This window comes from Alternaria postmessia (assembly GCF_024291825.1).
Source record: "Alternaria postmessia strain BMP 2775 chromosome Unknown scaffold_21, whole genome shotgun sequence".
Taxonomy (NCBI): domain Eukaryota; kingdom Fungi; phylum Ascomycota; class Dothideomycetes; order Pleosporales; family Pleosporaceae; genus Alternaria; species Alternaria postmessia.
The window spans coordinates 814-16,767 of NW_026260094.1; the positions used below are offsets into that span (position 1 = coordinate 814).

General features: G+C 50.9%; 6 protein-coding genes across 6 annotated transcripts; 1 reads left to right on the top strand and 5 right to left on the bottom strand.

Annotated features, from left to right (window-relative positions):
* Positions 1-1,746: 1,746 nt before the first annotated feature.
* On the top strand, positions 1,747-3,608 carry J4E82_004396 (uncharacterized protein; the record flags this gene model as incomplete). Its single annotated transcript, XM_051730675.1, has 3 exons — positions 1,747-2,168; positions 2,709-2,891; positions 2,945-3,608. 3 exons carry the CDS (start codon positions 1,747-1,749, stop codon positions 3,606-3,608), a joined length of 1,269 nt encoding a protein of 422 aa, XP_051589431.1.
* A 290-nt stretch (positions 3,609-3,898) lies between these two features.
* Positions 3,899-5,650, bottom strand: J4E82_004397 (uncharacterized protein; the record flags this gene model as incomplete). Its single annotated transcript, XM_051730676.1, has 1 exon — positions 3,899-5,650. One exon carries the CDS (start codon positions 5,648-5,650, stop codon positions 3,899-3,901), a length of 1,752 nt encoding a protein of 583 aa, XP_051589432.1.
* A 785-nt stretch (positions 5,651-6,435) lies between these two features.
* On the bottom strand, positions 6,436-7,866 carry J4E82_004398 (uncharacterized protein; the record flags this gene model as incomplete). Its single annotated transcript, XM_051730677.1, has 4 exons — positions 6,436-6,531; positions 6,587-6,637; positions 6,704-7,360; positions 7,411-7,866. The coding sequence occupies 4 exons, from the start codon at positions 7,864-7,866 to the stop codon at positions 6,436-6,438; spliced, it is 1,260 nt and encodes a 419-aa protein (XP_051589433.1).
* A 463-nt stretch (positions 7,867-8,329) lies between these two features.
* J4E82_004399 (uncharacterized protein) lies at positions 8,330-9,392 on the bottom strand (the record flags this gene model as incomplete). The annotated part of the gene is made up of 3 exons (XM_051730678.1): positions 8,330-9,114; positions 9,173-9,204; positions 9,265-9,392. 3 exons carry the CDS (start codon positions 9,390-9,392, stop codon positions 8,330-8,332), a joined length of 945 nt encoding a protein of 314 aa, XP_051589434.1.
* Positions 9,393-10,294: 902 nt separating this feature from the next.
* On the bottom strand, positions 10,295-10,722 carry J4E82_004400 (uncharacterized protein; the record flags this gene model as incomplete). Its single annotated transcript, XM_051730679.1, has 2 exons — positions 10,295-10,539; positions 10,647-10,722. 2 exons carry the CDS (start codon positions 10,720-10,722, stop codon positions 10,295-10,297), a joined length of 321 nt encoding a protein of 106 aa, XP_051589435.1.
* A 2,382-nt stretch (positions 10,723-13,104) lies between these two features.
* J4E82_004401 (uncharacterized protein) lies at positions 13,105-15,057 on the bottom strand (the record flags this gene model as incomplete). The annotated part of the gene is made up of 1 exon (XM_051730680.1): positions 13,105-15,057. The coding sequence occupies one exon, from the start codon at positions 15,055-15,057 to the stop codon at positions 13,105-13,107; it is 1,953 nt and encodes a 650-aa protein (XP_051589436.1).
* Between the last annotated feature and the right edge of the window lie 897 nt (positions 15,058-15,954).

The following is a 15,954-nucleotide window of genomic DNA, read 5'->3' on the forward strand; positions in this document are numbered from 1 at the left end:
GCCAGCAAAGATGAGGAATGGTGGGACTGACCAGCCAGCAGCGTTGATCGCAGCGATCAACGTTACCCACTCGCGATTACCAGGCTGGATAGCCTTTGGCCTACCTCTCCTCTCTGACGCTGTCACGACAAGCTGAGTCGTGATCTTGCCCATCATAAAGCCAGCTTCGTCAAAGTTGTAGACGTCATTATCGCAGATGCCGTACTTGGCCTTTGTCTGCTCTACGAGCTCAAACCAGGCGCTGATTAGGACTGGATCTTCGCACAGAGCTCTCTGCCTATCGTACGCTCGGTTGAAACACGTCGTGAGACTGTCTGTACGCTTGACGAAGTTGGCTGGCCACTTCTGTCCAACCTGGCCTGCGCCGCGCGCAGCGAGCAGCTTATCAGCCATATCACGTACAGCTGTGTACGTAGGTGAAAATCCACGTAGATCTAGATCAAGTATATAGCTAACAATTACCTGCTCCTCTAGCTGGGTGAGCTTCTTTGAGTTGGGCTGGCAATCGCGTCGGGCGGGTTTACCAGCGCGTCGGCGGTGGAGGGTAGCGCGAGAGACTTCAAACGTCGCTGCAGCGCGTCTCTCAGTCTGAATTTGACTTGTACTAAGAGCTAAGATTGCAAGGTTTATATCAGCCTCACGAGAGGCGTTTTGAGTTGGGGTAGGTAGAGCCATAAGTGATTTGAGGTCGTAGGTTGCGCAAAGTTGGTGGGGTGGCTCACTCGCTTGCCTGGCTCACTCGCTTGCCAACCATGTTACTACATGCATAAAAACCATGCTTTTCCCTCGCCGTCTTGACCTTCTCACCCAGCATGGCTCTCTTCTGTGGTACATCTACGGGAGCGAGACGGCCCGCTGCGCAATCTGTCCGCTGCCCAGTTTGTCAAGGATGAAGCTTGAAGCACCAGCTCTTACAAAAGGAAAGCCCTAGCTACCCCACCACCCGGCTAATCATGTCCCCCATGATACCCACAGGGATCTGCGTTCGCGAACACACGATCAACAGGGGTTCTCATTCGCTGTCCCTGCTCGCGTTCGGGTTCGACGATGCGATTGATTTCCACCTCGGGTACGGTCACCAGATGCGCAAGTCGTCGACGGTGGTTTGTGGGGAAGTCTTGAGACCGCACCTTCTTCCATAACGACGGACTCTTCTTGCTCTGTTCGTCGCGATAGTGACCAATTGTTTACGGTCATCAGTGTCGACATGGGATGCATTGCGTCTCAAGTGCCTTGCTGCGTACAACAGAACAGACATCGCATGCATGACCGCGCTCAACAACGCCCAAAGTCATAAACGATGTTGATTGTATACCCAGACCCAAGTTCCGACGATTACTACCGTCGCAAGGATGTATCCTGCGCATTTCCTCATTGGTTGCTTGAGCTCGGCAACCCAACGTCCCGCGCCCACTGCACCTCTTCTCGGTTGCAGATGCCCGTTAGACAGGTCGCTTGGCTAACGAACGCCGTAAAGAATACGGTCATCGCTCCAAACGGTCACTTTTTGATTACGGGCGCGTGATCGAAGACTCTATAGAGAATGACGGTCCGCCCTGCTGCTTCTTTCGATGCATTTCCTGCGTTTGCCTCGTTTTACCGGAGTTTGCTTCCTGGGTAAACCAGCTTTCCGCTGCCGCGAGACTGTTTGTCGGTCCACAAGATACCCGTTGACAGGTCTCACACAGTTTGCAGCGGCCCGCAGAAGGCTTATTTTGGTTGTTTTGAGCTAGACCCGCAGCCGTTATGCAGGCAACCGATTCTACTCAAGAGACAGTCGGCACAGGCACGACCCTTCCCCGTACCGAAGACACACGAACATCTGGAGACGATGATTCAAAACTGGAACAGCCGAAGAAAAGCCTCGAGAGCAAGTCTGCGCCCAACGAAACACAAGACCACGGCCACACCCCCTCGCCACCAACAAACACAGATACCAAACCCCCACCCAACGAAAAGACCCCAACCGAAGCCATTGCGACTTCAGACGACAAAGATGAATCCACCGCACCCGACGACGATTCCAAGTACCTCAGCGGCTTCAAACTCGCCATCCTCTCCGTCGGCCTCTGTCTGACAACCTTTGTCATCGCCCTCGACAACACCATCATCGCAACCGCAATCCCCAAAATCACAACCGTCTTCAACAGCCTCGAAGACGTCGGATGGTACGGCTCCTCCTACCTATTAACAACAACCTCGCTGCAACCCTCCTTCGGCAAGATATACACCTACTTCGACGTCAAATACACGTATCTCTTCGCGCTCGTAATATTCGAGGTTGGCAGCATTATATGCGCTGCGGCGACGAGTTCGCCCATGTTCATCGTCGGCAGGGCAGTCGCGGGCGCGGGGGCTGCAGCGTTGTATTCGGGCGGCATGACCATCATTGGGTTTTCGGTGCCGTTGAGGAAACGGGCTATTTACATTGCGGCGCTCTCCTCCATGTTTGGCATCGCATCCGTCGTGGGACCTATCCTTGGAGGTGCGCTCACGGACCGCGCGTCTTGGCGATGGTGCTTTTAGATTAATCTTCCGTTTGGGGCCGTGTCGCTGGCTGTCGTCTTCTTCTTCTTTACGAATCCCAAGAGGACGTACTCGCATCTTCCTGTCAGGGAGAGGCTGAAGAAGATTGATATTGTGGGAGCGGTGTTCTTGATTTGTGCTATTGTTTGCTTGCTTTTGTGCTTGCAGTGGGGTGGGTTTAGTTATGCGTGGAGTAATTCGAAGGTCTGGGGTACGTTGCTGGGTTTCGGTCTCCTCATCTCCGTTTTCATCGGCATACAGTTGCGTCAAGAGGACCGAGCGACGATTCCTGTAAGAGTCTTTACCCAGCGGACTGTACTAGTTAGCTGTTTGTACTCGACTTTACTGTCCATGGCTTTGTACACGTAAGTCCTTGTCACTCCTCCTAGTCCCCAGCTCGCAATCTAACAATTATCAGGCATATCTTCTACCTTCCCTTCTACTTCCAGGCTATAAAAGGGACCACGGCTGAGGAATCTGGTATCCGCACCATCGCTTACCTCGTCAGCATCACCTGCTCATCCATTGTCATCGGCGGCCTCATCACTGTTGTCGGTTGGTACGCGCCTTTCATGTGGTTCGGCAGCGCCATCTTCGCCATCGGCGCAGGCATGCTGTACACGCTCAAAGTCTCTTCCCCACCGGGTCAATGGATCGGCTACCAGATCCTCGCCGGTATCGGCGCAGGGGCTGGTGTACAAATCCCCTTTGTCGCAGTACAAGTCGTGACGAATGAGAAAGATATGCCAACAGCCAATGCCTGCGTCATGTTCTTCAACTCTCTTGGTGGCGCGCTGAGCATCTCCATCGCGCAGAATATCTTTGTCAATACGCTGGGTAAGGAGGTGCCCAAGTATGCGCCGGGATTTGACGCGAGGATTGTGGCAAATGCTGGGGCGACGAACTTGAGGGGTGTTGTGCCGCCGGAGATTCTGCCGGGCGTGTTGCATGGGTATAACAATGCGATTGTCACGGCATTCATACTTGCGATCGCGACGAGTAGTATCGCATTCTTTGTTAGTCTGGGTATGGAGCAGAAGAGTGTCAAGGGGAAGAAGATCATGGCAGGTGGCGGAGCATAGACATGCTCGGTGATGCTTAGATCGTTTTGTGATTCGGTCGGTAGGTAGACTACCATAGCTACTTGTCATGTGCTGATAAGGTATCTTATAGAGTTTCCATATCTTGACCTCCTACTCATCTGCAAGTCCCACAGTTGCTGTATCGTGATACATGGTCAAAAATCTCAATACCTACCAAGACGTCCGAGAAGATGCCTGCGAAGAGCCTTCTTCTCATCCAAGCTCAAAGTCGCCAACATCTCAGCGCTGATGATCGCATCGCCTTCCCCATGCTTGACCTCCGCACATACTCACTCCATCGTCGCCATCTGATAGCCAAGCAGTTTCTCTTCTCCACCTCTGGCTCCTCTCTCGCGGCTATCAGCTGACATATCCTCAGCCTTGTCTGTCTTCAACGCCGTCATACACTTTAAATTCAAAAACAGATTCCGCCTCTCTTCCTTTTTATTCTCCGTGTTTGTAGCCTCGGCCAATGCCGCCTCAGCCTTTTGCCAATTTATGTAATTCAGTTCAGAATTGGTCTCTACCCAACGACGGTAGGTATTTTGCCTCAGCCTCGCTAGCTGTCCGATCTTGGCCGCTTCGGTGCGGATCCATTTTTCGCGGACAGGTTCCTGTGCTTCTAGACGTGCGCGCGCTTCTGGGGTGTGATGATACTTGCCCTGGATACTGGAAAGAGGAGGTGGTAGGATAAGGGAGTTGGATCTTGTGGGTGGACGATCTTGTGTAACTGGTCCCGATACAGAACTAAGAAATGCTGGAGTAGGCGGCATGGCACGCACAGAGGTCGCGGAGACGAGTGGAATTGCTGCTAATGTGGGCGGATGAGCGGACGGAACATTCTTCGGAGCTGACTTGGACCACAATGCAGTAGTCGGGGTGAGAGTCCGGCGCATGGATGGCTGCGACGGCAGCTGGAACTGTGTCGAAGGTCTAGCTACAGGAAACCTGGCAGACTGTGAACCATACAAAACCGGCTTAGAGCCTACAAACGGATCAGTGTGCTTTCGTACATGTCCTGAGCCATTGATGAAAATGTTTCCTTCGTCGTCGATTTGTGCGCTGCGTGGTGTGATGTCGAAGGCTGGTGAGATCGATCCAGTGGATGCGTAGCGCTGTACGGTGGGCGACGAGGGACCTCGCTGTCTGTGCTTTGATCTCTTCATATCTGTACCATGTTCCGCTGATCTTCGCCATGCCATCTCGTAATCTCGTAGAATAGTTCCGTTCGGGACTGAGCAGAGTGGTATACCGTTAGTCTCGTGGAGTTGCTCCCCCGTACTACCAAAGCGTGAAGGAGATGGAATACCCGATAGACCTGAAATCCAGTCGCCTTCCATACGCTCGTGAAATTCTGTTCGGTCCGGCGTGTGAAGGGTTCTCGGTGATCCTCGTGGGTTGGAGAGGTTCGACGGGTGAGGGTCATCCTGGAGACTGAGTGCGCTGGAGTGGGCAGCAAAGCGCAGCGGTCTTTGCGAGTGTTTCTCTTGCTCATGAAGCCAGCCAGAAGACGTGCTACAAGTGGCCAGCTTCGCGTAAGCATGATCAGAACCGCTGAAGTAAGATTGACACGGTGACTCAGTCGAGATTCTGGGAAGCGTATGACTACGGAGTGAGAGTGAAGTGGCTAGGCCAGTGGTGTTCAAATCTCGATCAAAACGTCCTTCTGGTACGATACTGCCAGGCTTAGGAACCGAAGCTTGCACATAGCCATTATGGCGACCTTTGTAGCTGTTGCTCAGCTTCACTCGGGTGTCAGTCAAAGGAGATTGGACAACGCTTCTATCTCCACCGTTTCCCGCAATGCCGCCAGACGAGTCCTGAAGTCCCGGAATATTACTGTTCCAGATCGATGCGGTGCTGGTAAGGAACCGACGGTAGGCGGGTGAGTGCATCGATTCATTGAGCGAGCGCTGCGAATTCTCTAATGCGTTGCTCCACTTCTGCGACTCAATATCCTGGGGGGAAGGATACGACTCGTCGATTTCGCGCATCGAAGTCGGAGGCTTGGAGTGACTCTGGCAGCCGCCCACGCCGGTCATGGTAATAGTGTTGCGTTAACGAGTGGTGAATGTAGCAATTGTTGGGACAACGAGGGTATTTCAAGGTAGGAATATCTACGCAGTCTTAGCGCGGTGGGAAGCGCAGTGAGTGGAGAGTCATTTGAGCGTGGGCGCGCATCTTTTTCGGCTGCAAGTTGGGGTGAAGGCGACTTGATGCAGTCACGCAAAGTGGTGAACGCGAAAGGCAGCTTCTTGCAGCAAAGAAACGTGACATCTTTCTGCGCAAGTGAATTAGGCTAGGACCCTGTATCACTACACTGACCTACTATATGCAACAATGGGACGCTTATGACTAACCGAGACGAAGAAGCTGCTTGTCCTATCAGCGCGCGCAAACATGTTCGGGAAGAGCTTTAGCCAGGTGTTGTCGCCGTACATAACTAGCTTGCCTTTCTCGCTACCATAGTCCTTTGTCTTGATTTACCATAGTCCTTTGTCTTGATTTACGCAAGCCATGTGTCTTGCGTAGCAAGTGTGATCGTGAATTGAGATGCTGTCCGTGATTCCAGGTTTGGTGTGACTAGAAGCCTATGGTAACCAATGAAGTACGATACTGGCTGAGTGTAAATAACACTACAATATCCTACCAGCCGAAGGACTCTGAGCCAAGTCAAATGGATGTTCAACCAGCGATAGCGTACCGTGCAATTGTGATTCATCTGCGATACTCTCTCGTGCGCCCATGCCCATAGGTACACGGCTTCGGAGATCCTTCTCTAAGCCGTCGCAACCTTCCAGCATACACGCTCCCTCTCACCCGCCACCTACTTCCTCCTCCCAACGCAACACGCAAGGAAGCGATTACCCTTAGCCCTCCGCGCTCTCGCCCTCTCCAACGTACCAAAGTCCTGTACTAGTCCCTACTCCCCACATTAGCCAAACTATCACTAGAACAGCGAAACGGGTCGCACGTACACTGTTCTCCGGAACCTGCCTCTCCAATGTACCGACACCTCTCACCAGTCCCTATGCATACTTGTCAGCTTCAATCGCTACTAGACTTGCAAGTCAAGCTAGTATGGGGAGGCATACACTGTTCTCAGGCACAGGCACAACTGGGATATCAGCCTGAACTCTCGATGCAGAAGAACAACTCCGTCGCAGAGAAAGTGCCTTGCTCCCACTCTGATCGTCGATATCGGTTTCTGTGGTCGTAGAGCTCTTCAGCGATGGAGGTGTGGGAGCTCTGGCACGCGTTGGATCTTGGCCGCGCGTTGGTGTAGGGGGTTGCTGTGTGACCATTTGTGGAAGATCTGGGTTGCGGACTGTTAGGGGCGGAGGAGGGGGAGCGTAAAGTGGTGGTGGTAGGGGCAGTCTGGGGACTCCTTCGCCAGCGGGTGAGGGCTGCGGCTCGGCGAAAACAGGGATATCGTCCTTTGAACTGCTTGAGCCTGAAGTATGTAGGGAGTCGGCCTTTACGTTGTGTGGCTCGGCGACTTCAACCTTTGACTTGCCTTTTAGCTTCGTCTTCTTCTGGAAATCCAGCAGGCCAAGTGCGCGCTCACGAATAGGTACGCGCGAAGCATGCTGCTCTTCCTTTTTTTGTCGCTTTTCTTCCGTCTCATTGACATCGAGCTTCTTCCTCTCTTCTTGCAAACTCTCCCTCTCTGCCTCCAGCTGCTTCCACTGTTCCTCACGGATCATTCTCCTGTTTTCCAAGCTGTTACCTCTGATTTCTCCGCTCATATCCTGTCCCAAGTCAGCCGATGCGATCGTCAGATTGCGTGATATATACTCACTACATACCCCCCAAGCCCCCACTCACCCTCCTCCCTCATCAACACCCTCTCCCTGGCTCTCTCCCTCTGATCTCTAGCAGTTACTCTATCCATCTCCTTCCCATCATCATCAAGGTCTATAACCGCGACTTCGTCCTCATGGGGTGCCATATCGTTCTTCGCCCTCCTTCTCACTCCCTCGTTGAAGTCCGCAGCACCGTACGCTTCTTCGAACCAGTATGGCTGAACGTCTCCTGTTCTCTCTCTCGCGTATCCGTATTCTGGGTCGCTAGCGTGGCAGCGATAGCCTGTAAGGTAGATTGTTGGTGCTGGTGGAGATGGTGAACGGCGGGGGGATTCCTTGATTGAACGGAGTGTGGGATAGATTGGTAGAGGTGGTGAGCTTGGAATATTATGGTCTAGAAAAGGAGATTCGAAGGGTTTTGAGCCTGAGATGTGTGCTGGTAAGTCCGCCATCGCGAAGTTATTCAGTAGAATAATGGGTAGATGACAGTGTGGCAGACCGGCTTATGCAGGGAGAAAGTAGCTGAATGGGACGATATGTTCTTTGGAGGAAAGGGCTTCCAAACGGTGTGCAAGTTAATCGGATACCCTTGACGATACTATGCATCGTGCTGCCCCAGCAACATCTTGGTTCACTGTGAGACAGATTTACGTGCAGATTATGACTGCTGGGACATTATGGACGATTATTGGATAGGCATTTACCAACGCGACGTCGTGGCTAGCTGAGTGATGACTGAATGAACATGATGGTGTAATTTCCTGCGACCAGAAACAAAGCACACTCGGCTACTGGTGCGTTAGCAAGAACCCCACAAGCGTACCAGAGTAGTAGTATTGCGGTGATGTAGAAACTGCTTCATGCGATGTAACAGGGTCTTCGCCACTCCATCTCTTTAGATAATCTGTCCACATCCTATGCCAGTTTTCCTGGCACGAACGGTAATCCCCCACTCAACCCCCCATCCACCGCCCAAGCCTGCGCATTAACATAGCTAGCCTCATCACTTGCCAAGAACAGTACCGCCCTCGCGATCTCATCCGGCTGCCCTCCCCTTTGAAGCGGGTTCAGCTGCCCAATCTTCTTCTCACTGCCCCTCTTTCTCGCCGCGTCGTATGTCACCCTAGTCATACCAGTTTCGATGAGGCCTGGGCAAACAGCATTACATCTTATACCCGAGCCAGCAAGTTGATACGCGCATGTCTGCATCAGACTGATCACTGCAGCCTTTGAAGCGGAGTAATCCGTGGGACCGGCGTTGGATCGGAGGCCCGCTACGCTCGCTGTAGCGATGATGCTGCCGCTCGGGTATGGTTTCTGATCCGACGTCTTGAGCATAGCGCGAGATGCGTGTTTCGCAGCGAGGAATACGGAGAGAGCGTTTGTGCGCAACACGTTCATGAAGCCTTCTACCGACTCTTCCCAGAACGCCTTGCCGGATGATATTCCCGCGTTGGCGAAGAAGACATCAAGACGGCCGTAGGTGTCTAGAGCTTCTTGGCAAACCTTTTGTACTGAAGCTTCGTCCGCAGCATCGAATTGCCGGGTGTGGATCTCGGTAGACGGGTATAGCGTGTTGAGCTCGCGCTTGTGTGTCTCGAGGTTGGAATCGGCGAAGTCGCAAACGTAGATTGCGCGGGCGCCGTTGCGCGCGAATTGGTGTGCGCTTGCGCGGCCGATGCCTATTTCGGAGTTTGCACCTGGAGGCGACGTTAGACGTAGATGTTATGCGGCATGTGCTGGAAGTGGTGAGCATACCAGTAACAATGATTACTTTGTCTTTGACGCGTCTACGTGCAGTCAGTATTCGGCCGTCCAGCTACAAGTCCGCGCCACAACCCCTTACTCACTGGCTGCCCAGATCCCCAGCGAGACTTCTGATTCCCTTCAAACCCTCGAATGGTTTCGGCTCAGGCAGAGGTTCGGAGAGCTCCCTGCTCACCCCTTGCCGTTCGACCTTGAGTTGTACGCTCGGCATGTTGTAATCGTCCTCGTGATTCAAAAAATCCAGTTATGCAAGAGGTCGCAAGATGATTAGTATGAAATCCACAGTCGAGTGAGTTGTCAGCGCTTTGCACGGGTATCAGAGCTGCGGAGTTCAATGCGGAGGTCGCAGAATCTGGGGAAGATACCGAGCCGAGGCAAAGCTATATCTGGATTAGCGTGACAGCATACGTCATCGATACCGCGGCCATTGGTGATGTTAATGCTACATGCATGTCTGCACTCAAGCATCCGTAACAATGTCTTTCGTCAACAGTACAGCATCAATCGAGCGGCAGTGAAGATTGTGTTTATGATGTCATGCAACCAAGTGAACACCACCTGGGCATCCTTCGCAATATCAGGACTTCCGGGATCTATAGATGCAGCTTGAGTCATCGAATCAATACGTGGAAATGCCGACCAATCAATAAAGAGTAGCTGAGCATACTTACAGTGAGTAGTGGGATGGAACCGGCACCTCATCTCAATCTACTGGAGATAGAAGAGAGCATTGGTGAAAAGACGGATTCCTATAAGAGCGAGAATGTTTGGATGGTCGTCGCGCATGATGTGTAAGTGTTTTAGGAGTTGTGGATTCTGATCCCAAAGTAGCTAAGATATAAGAAAAGAGCGGTTGAAAGACAGGGACAGAATGGGGATTTCGTGGAGATTTCCCGTATGTGGCGAAGGGAAAGTAGAGCATGATCGGAAGCTAAGTTCCACAAAAGAGTAAACGCAACGCCTTTTGAGTGTTCGTCCATACTGGCCTCCGATAAGCCTTGAATAGCATCTGCCAGCTCGACTCATATGTCACTCATCAGGTCATCAATAACCTCCTTTCCGTTCCACATCTGACGTAGAACAAGGTTTTCTGGGCCTCGTTAGTGATTCTCATCATTCAAGCCAATGTTTTGATCTCGACTTACGCATCACTTCTCCAACCTGCTCTTGCAGCTTGCAGTAAAGGTTCTCTACCGCCTCCCATGTCGAGTCGCCGAGTTCGCTCTCGGCTAGTAGCTTCCATTCCGCAAATGAGTCAGGCTTGGTGTAAACGATAGCTTGGGCCGTGTAAAACACGATTGGCTTCCTGATGGATGATCCGGGGGGTGGAAGGGTGGGCGGGAGTGCGGAGGTCAATACTGAAAAGGTGTAGTGTTTGGTCGGGTATGAATGGCCATGAATCGCGCGAACCTGGTCTTGATAGCACATCAGCCGGGCACGAGGTAGATTGCGTGGATCTCATTACCGATAATCAGAACCTTCAAAGCTTCAATCGTTTTGATAGAGTTCACGAGCGACGTTGGCGGATTGGCTGGTGCCATTATGCGCACGGTGTAGTGATCATCGCTCGAGGTAGAGTTAGATTGTTCTTCGGAACGTTCCGTATCGGAATAGGAACGTGCCTAAGAACAGGAACATGAACATCATCGTCTCGAAACTATCACAACAGCAATACCATATCAATTTTTGACTCTTAAAACTGATGAAAGTAGACTTGGCTAGATTGTAGTCGAGAAGCAAATCATGCATCGCGATCGAATACCTAGGTAGTCGCCAGGAAGCTGTTTATCATGATAGGACCATCCTCTCTGCTCTCTCATCTCTTTCATGAGTCATTCCGGTCCTTGTCTGGCTTCTTGCCGCATTGGACGAACCCGGTCCGAGGATAGTAACATATTCACTACGTTGACATTTCTCTTATCCACAGCAACAGATATCGGTACGCGCAAACGTCCTTGCTCATCCTTAGGATCTATTCGTTGAGAGGTAGCGAGCGATTCCGGACATCTATCCTAGAAATTCTGGATGGTGAGACGTGAAGGTGTCAAACCGAGAAGCAGGCGTCTACGCTCGTCATACGAACGGAGTGGATAACATGCTTTCGAGTCCCAATATATTTTTGAGTGCCAGCATGATCGGGTAAGCTCTGTCGATATGAAATAGCTTCAGTACATGAGAATATAGTTCCAGTAAGTATCTGATCGCATGTAACCGGCCGGTTTACTTCATATCTTAATTGATCGACCGTATTTGATTATAACGAGACTGTCCTACTTAAAAGTCTCAGAGGTCAGCATTACCGGCCGTACTCTCTAGGAAGGCCCATACAATTCCTTCAGACAGCTTGTTTCCAGTTCTCCCTAGCTTTTGTAGTCCGTTCTGTGCATTGATCACTATAGGACGAAGAGTCCACCAGTCCAACATTTGCATAACGTAGCCCCCTTTTGGTACTGGAGTAATAGTAAATTGCCTCCAACCATCACGCTCCTCTGCCGTGCACTTAAGTCTTGCATCCCGACCATGGCATATGAACTTGCCTGAGACGCAGTTTCGGAATCCAAACCAGCCTTCAGTTTCTATACACGTCCACAGGATGGATCCACGACCGCTAGGCGGAGCTAGTACGATGTTCCCATCAAGCAATGTAAGCACATTGCCGCATGAGATAGAGCGAATGATGACGGTAGATCCATGTGAAGGTACCCAACTTGGCGAGGCGTGATCTTCCACGAGGTCCATAGTAACGTTTTCGGCAGTCGTGGTAGGTGTATAGATGCTAGAATCGTCCAAGTCTGAGACAGACGCAGCATTGGGCCGATCAGTGTCCTGAGAGACCATGTTCGACAATTAAAGAGCCGTCTTGACTGCGGCGTTGACAGATAGAGCGAACGTGCTCAGGTCTGCGCAAAGTCAAGGAATGAGTACTCTGTTTCACAACCAAATTATGCAAGGTGCTTACCTAGTCACAAAACTGGCCCGCTTATCTTAGTCGTCGTTGATGTTGTTGTGAATTGATACCGGTGCTGGTGCGGGGCACCGGTACCTAGGTGGGGCACTTTACGGTCATTCCTGCTGGCAGTGTGGCGCATACTTTGTAACAACTGCGCAGGAGGGGAAGCCAGTTTCGCTAAGCGCTGTAGCTCAAAAGGGCTAGGAAGCGCTATTAAGAACGTTCAACCACCGCATGCGCACCATTGAGCTGCATCGCCCTACCCGCCAGAATGATATGAGCTTGATGGCGTCCTCTTAGCGACTGTGAACAGAATCTCGATTTCTAAGAATGTCTTCCAGCGCCAGGACAATTTCGGGCTCACTTCCTAAGTGCTTGGCCTGGTCCAGTAGTTGTTGGGCCTCGCGCCTACTTAGACTCAGTCGCTTCCGGTGCTCTACTGAGAGCAGCAGTTTCAGAGATTTGATATCCTTGTACCTCATAGCAAAACCGATTGCATTTTCTGAACTGGCAAAACCGATTGATCCTTCTGATATGGCCTCACCTTCGTTGGGATCGATTGATTTATCAGTGAGAAGAACTTCGAGGATTGAATACTGTCGGCTTTGAATAGCTTACCGCAATGGCGAACTCCCAAAGAAAAAGTGTCTAAGTTCATCGCGAGCCGAGGGCATATCGCACCATCGATGCCGGCAGCAGAGCTCAACCACTACCGGAGGCGCACCACCTCCTCTTTTTTTGACTACGGTATCGTAATCAAGGATGATCGGACGACAGATATCCAGTAAGTGTTGAAGCGCGTGGGCACTACCAGTCTGAATTGCCCGATGGAACAAGCGATATAAGCACGACTGACCAAAGTCTAGACCAAAGCCGCCTGTGGGATCCACTAGTGCTTGTGTAAGCATCTCTAGAAACTCATTCAAATCCGTGATGGCTTTGAGACACTTTAACGTAATCAGAAACTCCATTTCTACGTACGTTCAGAGTTTTCCGCTTGAAAGAGATGCCAATCTGCAAGTAATTGCAAAGTATAAGTCTTTGCACGCTCCACGAAATCGTCAGCTGTACCAGTGCGTTTCTCCACAGGAATCTCAGCGCAACTAGAGTACGGCTCCCCACAAAAATCGACATTAATGAGCTCAAGGACCCTTTCTTCCAGTCTCTTTGTATTGTCTCCAGAGAGAATATATGCGAACCCACCTGCCAGATGTACTAGGATGTCATCAACCCCAAGCCACATCATGAAAGCAGTCATTTCAAGATCATTCGGTAGAAGCTCTGGGGGAAACCATACTTTTCCGGCGATCTGGAAATACTTGCTTGCCTCACTGACCTGACGGAGAACAAAGCCGTAACTGTACGTTGTAGGCACGATCCAATCGTTGACATTTGTTGTCGCGCTTGCAATTGCGCAACAATGGTCAGATCGATCCACTGCGTGAATGTACACACATGTGGAATCTGTGGCCCGTTCTATCCTCCAGACACTTTCTGATGTAATCTGGAAGCCACCTTCCACGATTTGTAACTGCTCCTGTTCCGACTGGTTTGCTAGATGAACTAGGTCCTGGTCCGCAATTTGTGCTGTGGTAACGGCTCTCTGGCGGCGAGAGTCAATCCCTGATATTACTTCCTCCACATCCGAGCCAACCCGAAGCATGTAGAGGACTAGCTTAACAAGCTCGCCTGTGTCGTTGAAGTTCAGCATAACCTCTTTCGCTAAATTATAGCTGGACTTCTTATAGTCCGGGCGAAGAACACCGTCATCGTTTGCAGCTGCCCGAATCAAAACTCCATCCAGGGTGAATGACGTACCGTCACCCCAGTTCGTTAAGGAGAGGGTCCCGTACACAGTATCCCGCGGATCCTGACAACGTCGGTCTTCGCACATGGTAAGCATCTTTGTTAAGGATAATTGCTTTCGTTCGGACGTCTCATCAAGAGTAACTGCTCGCCCGCGGAGCATGTCTTCAAATCCAGCACCGAAACCTGAGCCTCCATCATCAAGAAAGCTGAGCACATCAGTCCATCGCGCTCTACTCAAGTAATCCTTGCCGGCTCCTGACGCCGTGAGTTTGCGCAGTAGGATAGGTGGCTCTTTGCCTGCCGCAATGTCATCTCGATGCCGAAAAACCCATTGAGTTTTTGCATCGACCCACCAGAAAAGGATTGTGGGAAGCGAAAGCTCGTCAAGATCGCATAGGATCACTATTTGACGAGCAACAAACAATTCCTGCAGGATCCAGATTCGCCAGAAATACGGCCGTCGAGCGAGAGCATCAAGAGCCTCATAAAGTCGTACTATGTCCTGGTCTGCGAGGGCCTCCAGCCAGTGCTCACTATGCCAGATTGTCCAGCCTTTCTCATCTGTCCATTCACGACTTCGGTCGCTGAAGACTGCAGATGATTTTCCGTGTGAAGCCAAGTGTGTATCGAAACTCCTAAGCGTGTCGGCCATGAACTTGCTGTCATCTTCATGCATGCCAACACAAGATAGTACGCAATCCGCACGCCTGAAAATCTCCCCCATCATTGCGACTTGGTAACTCTTCTCGGTATCATTAATTTGGTCGATACAAATTGCGTCCACCCAGTAGTACTTTGCCGTCTTAAAATGGGCTAATTGTCGCAGCACATCTGCACAATTCTTGCGGACCGTCATCCGTCGACGGTCATTGCTTCTGTCCTTCGAATCCCCGTTATCGCTGTTGCATATTGTGATATCTTCTTCGGAAGCGGAATCGCCCCATGTATACGAAACCGCATGATAGGCTGGTGCGTCAAGGAACGGAACAGAGATGAGTGAGATTTGAATGTCAGCGACGCCTGCCTCACCACAAGCGAAGACGATAAGCAGCCGAATGTGCGTCGCGGGGTTGGGAAGGATAGAGAGAAAGCCCTCGTTTCCGGTATTGATCTGCATGTGATTGGCTTTGGGTTGTATATCATCGGTGCCGCGCGTTTAGAATACTACGTTTACATGGATTATTGAACTTGATGTTTGGTGATGACAAATTCAAGCCCCTCGATGAGCAGAACCATCACTGCGCTTGACCAACGAAAATAAGCGAAGCGACAAGGCGGCCAACGGCTCGGAGAATGCGATTCCCCGGGCCTTCAAATTCCCGCAAGCCGATAAACTACGCCTATCAACATTATATCCTAAGGCGATGACAGAAGGAAGAAGTAAGCTTCAGTTCGGAGTGCTTTAGGATCTTAACAATACCCAGCCTTCCCCTAGGTAAGTTACTTTTGAAACTGTAAGCCCAGGAGACCTTGCACAGTCACGTGGATACTCTACTAGCCAATCAGTTTACTACTCTATGTATACAAGCTTATAACACGGACATCTCCGTACACAATACATTATAACATCTATTATCTCAATAATACCTCCAACCTGCTTACAGATGTAAAATGCTCACAACTGTATCAGGCTTTGCATCGGAGCTGAACATTGGGTCTATATCATCACGATTTTGACTATAGTCTTAATAGACGCTAGCCGCTTGCGAAGGTGAAGGCGATTTAGCAAACGCGCGATTTGTCTTCGCATTTACTCTTGTTCCGCCTTCTGTTTGACCACTTCTTCCAAGCCAATAGTGTCAAAACACTGACCAGAATGAGAGCCATGACGAATGTATCGCGCTATCGCGATAGCCTTATAAATGGATTGTTTTATGCTTTGTACCCCCTGTCCTTCAGGTTCTTGTCATCCGCAGTTTTTTCAATGGTTTGCTTATTGTCCCCATGTTGAACATCATCCTGCTCCTCATCTTTGTGTTCTTCATTCCCTTCTTCTCTATTACCCCTCTCGTAC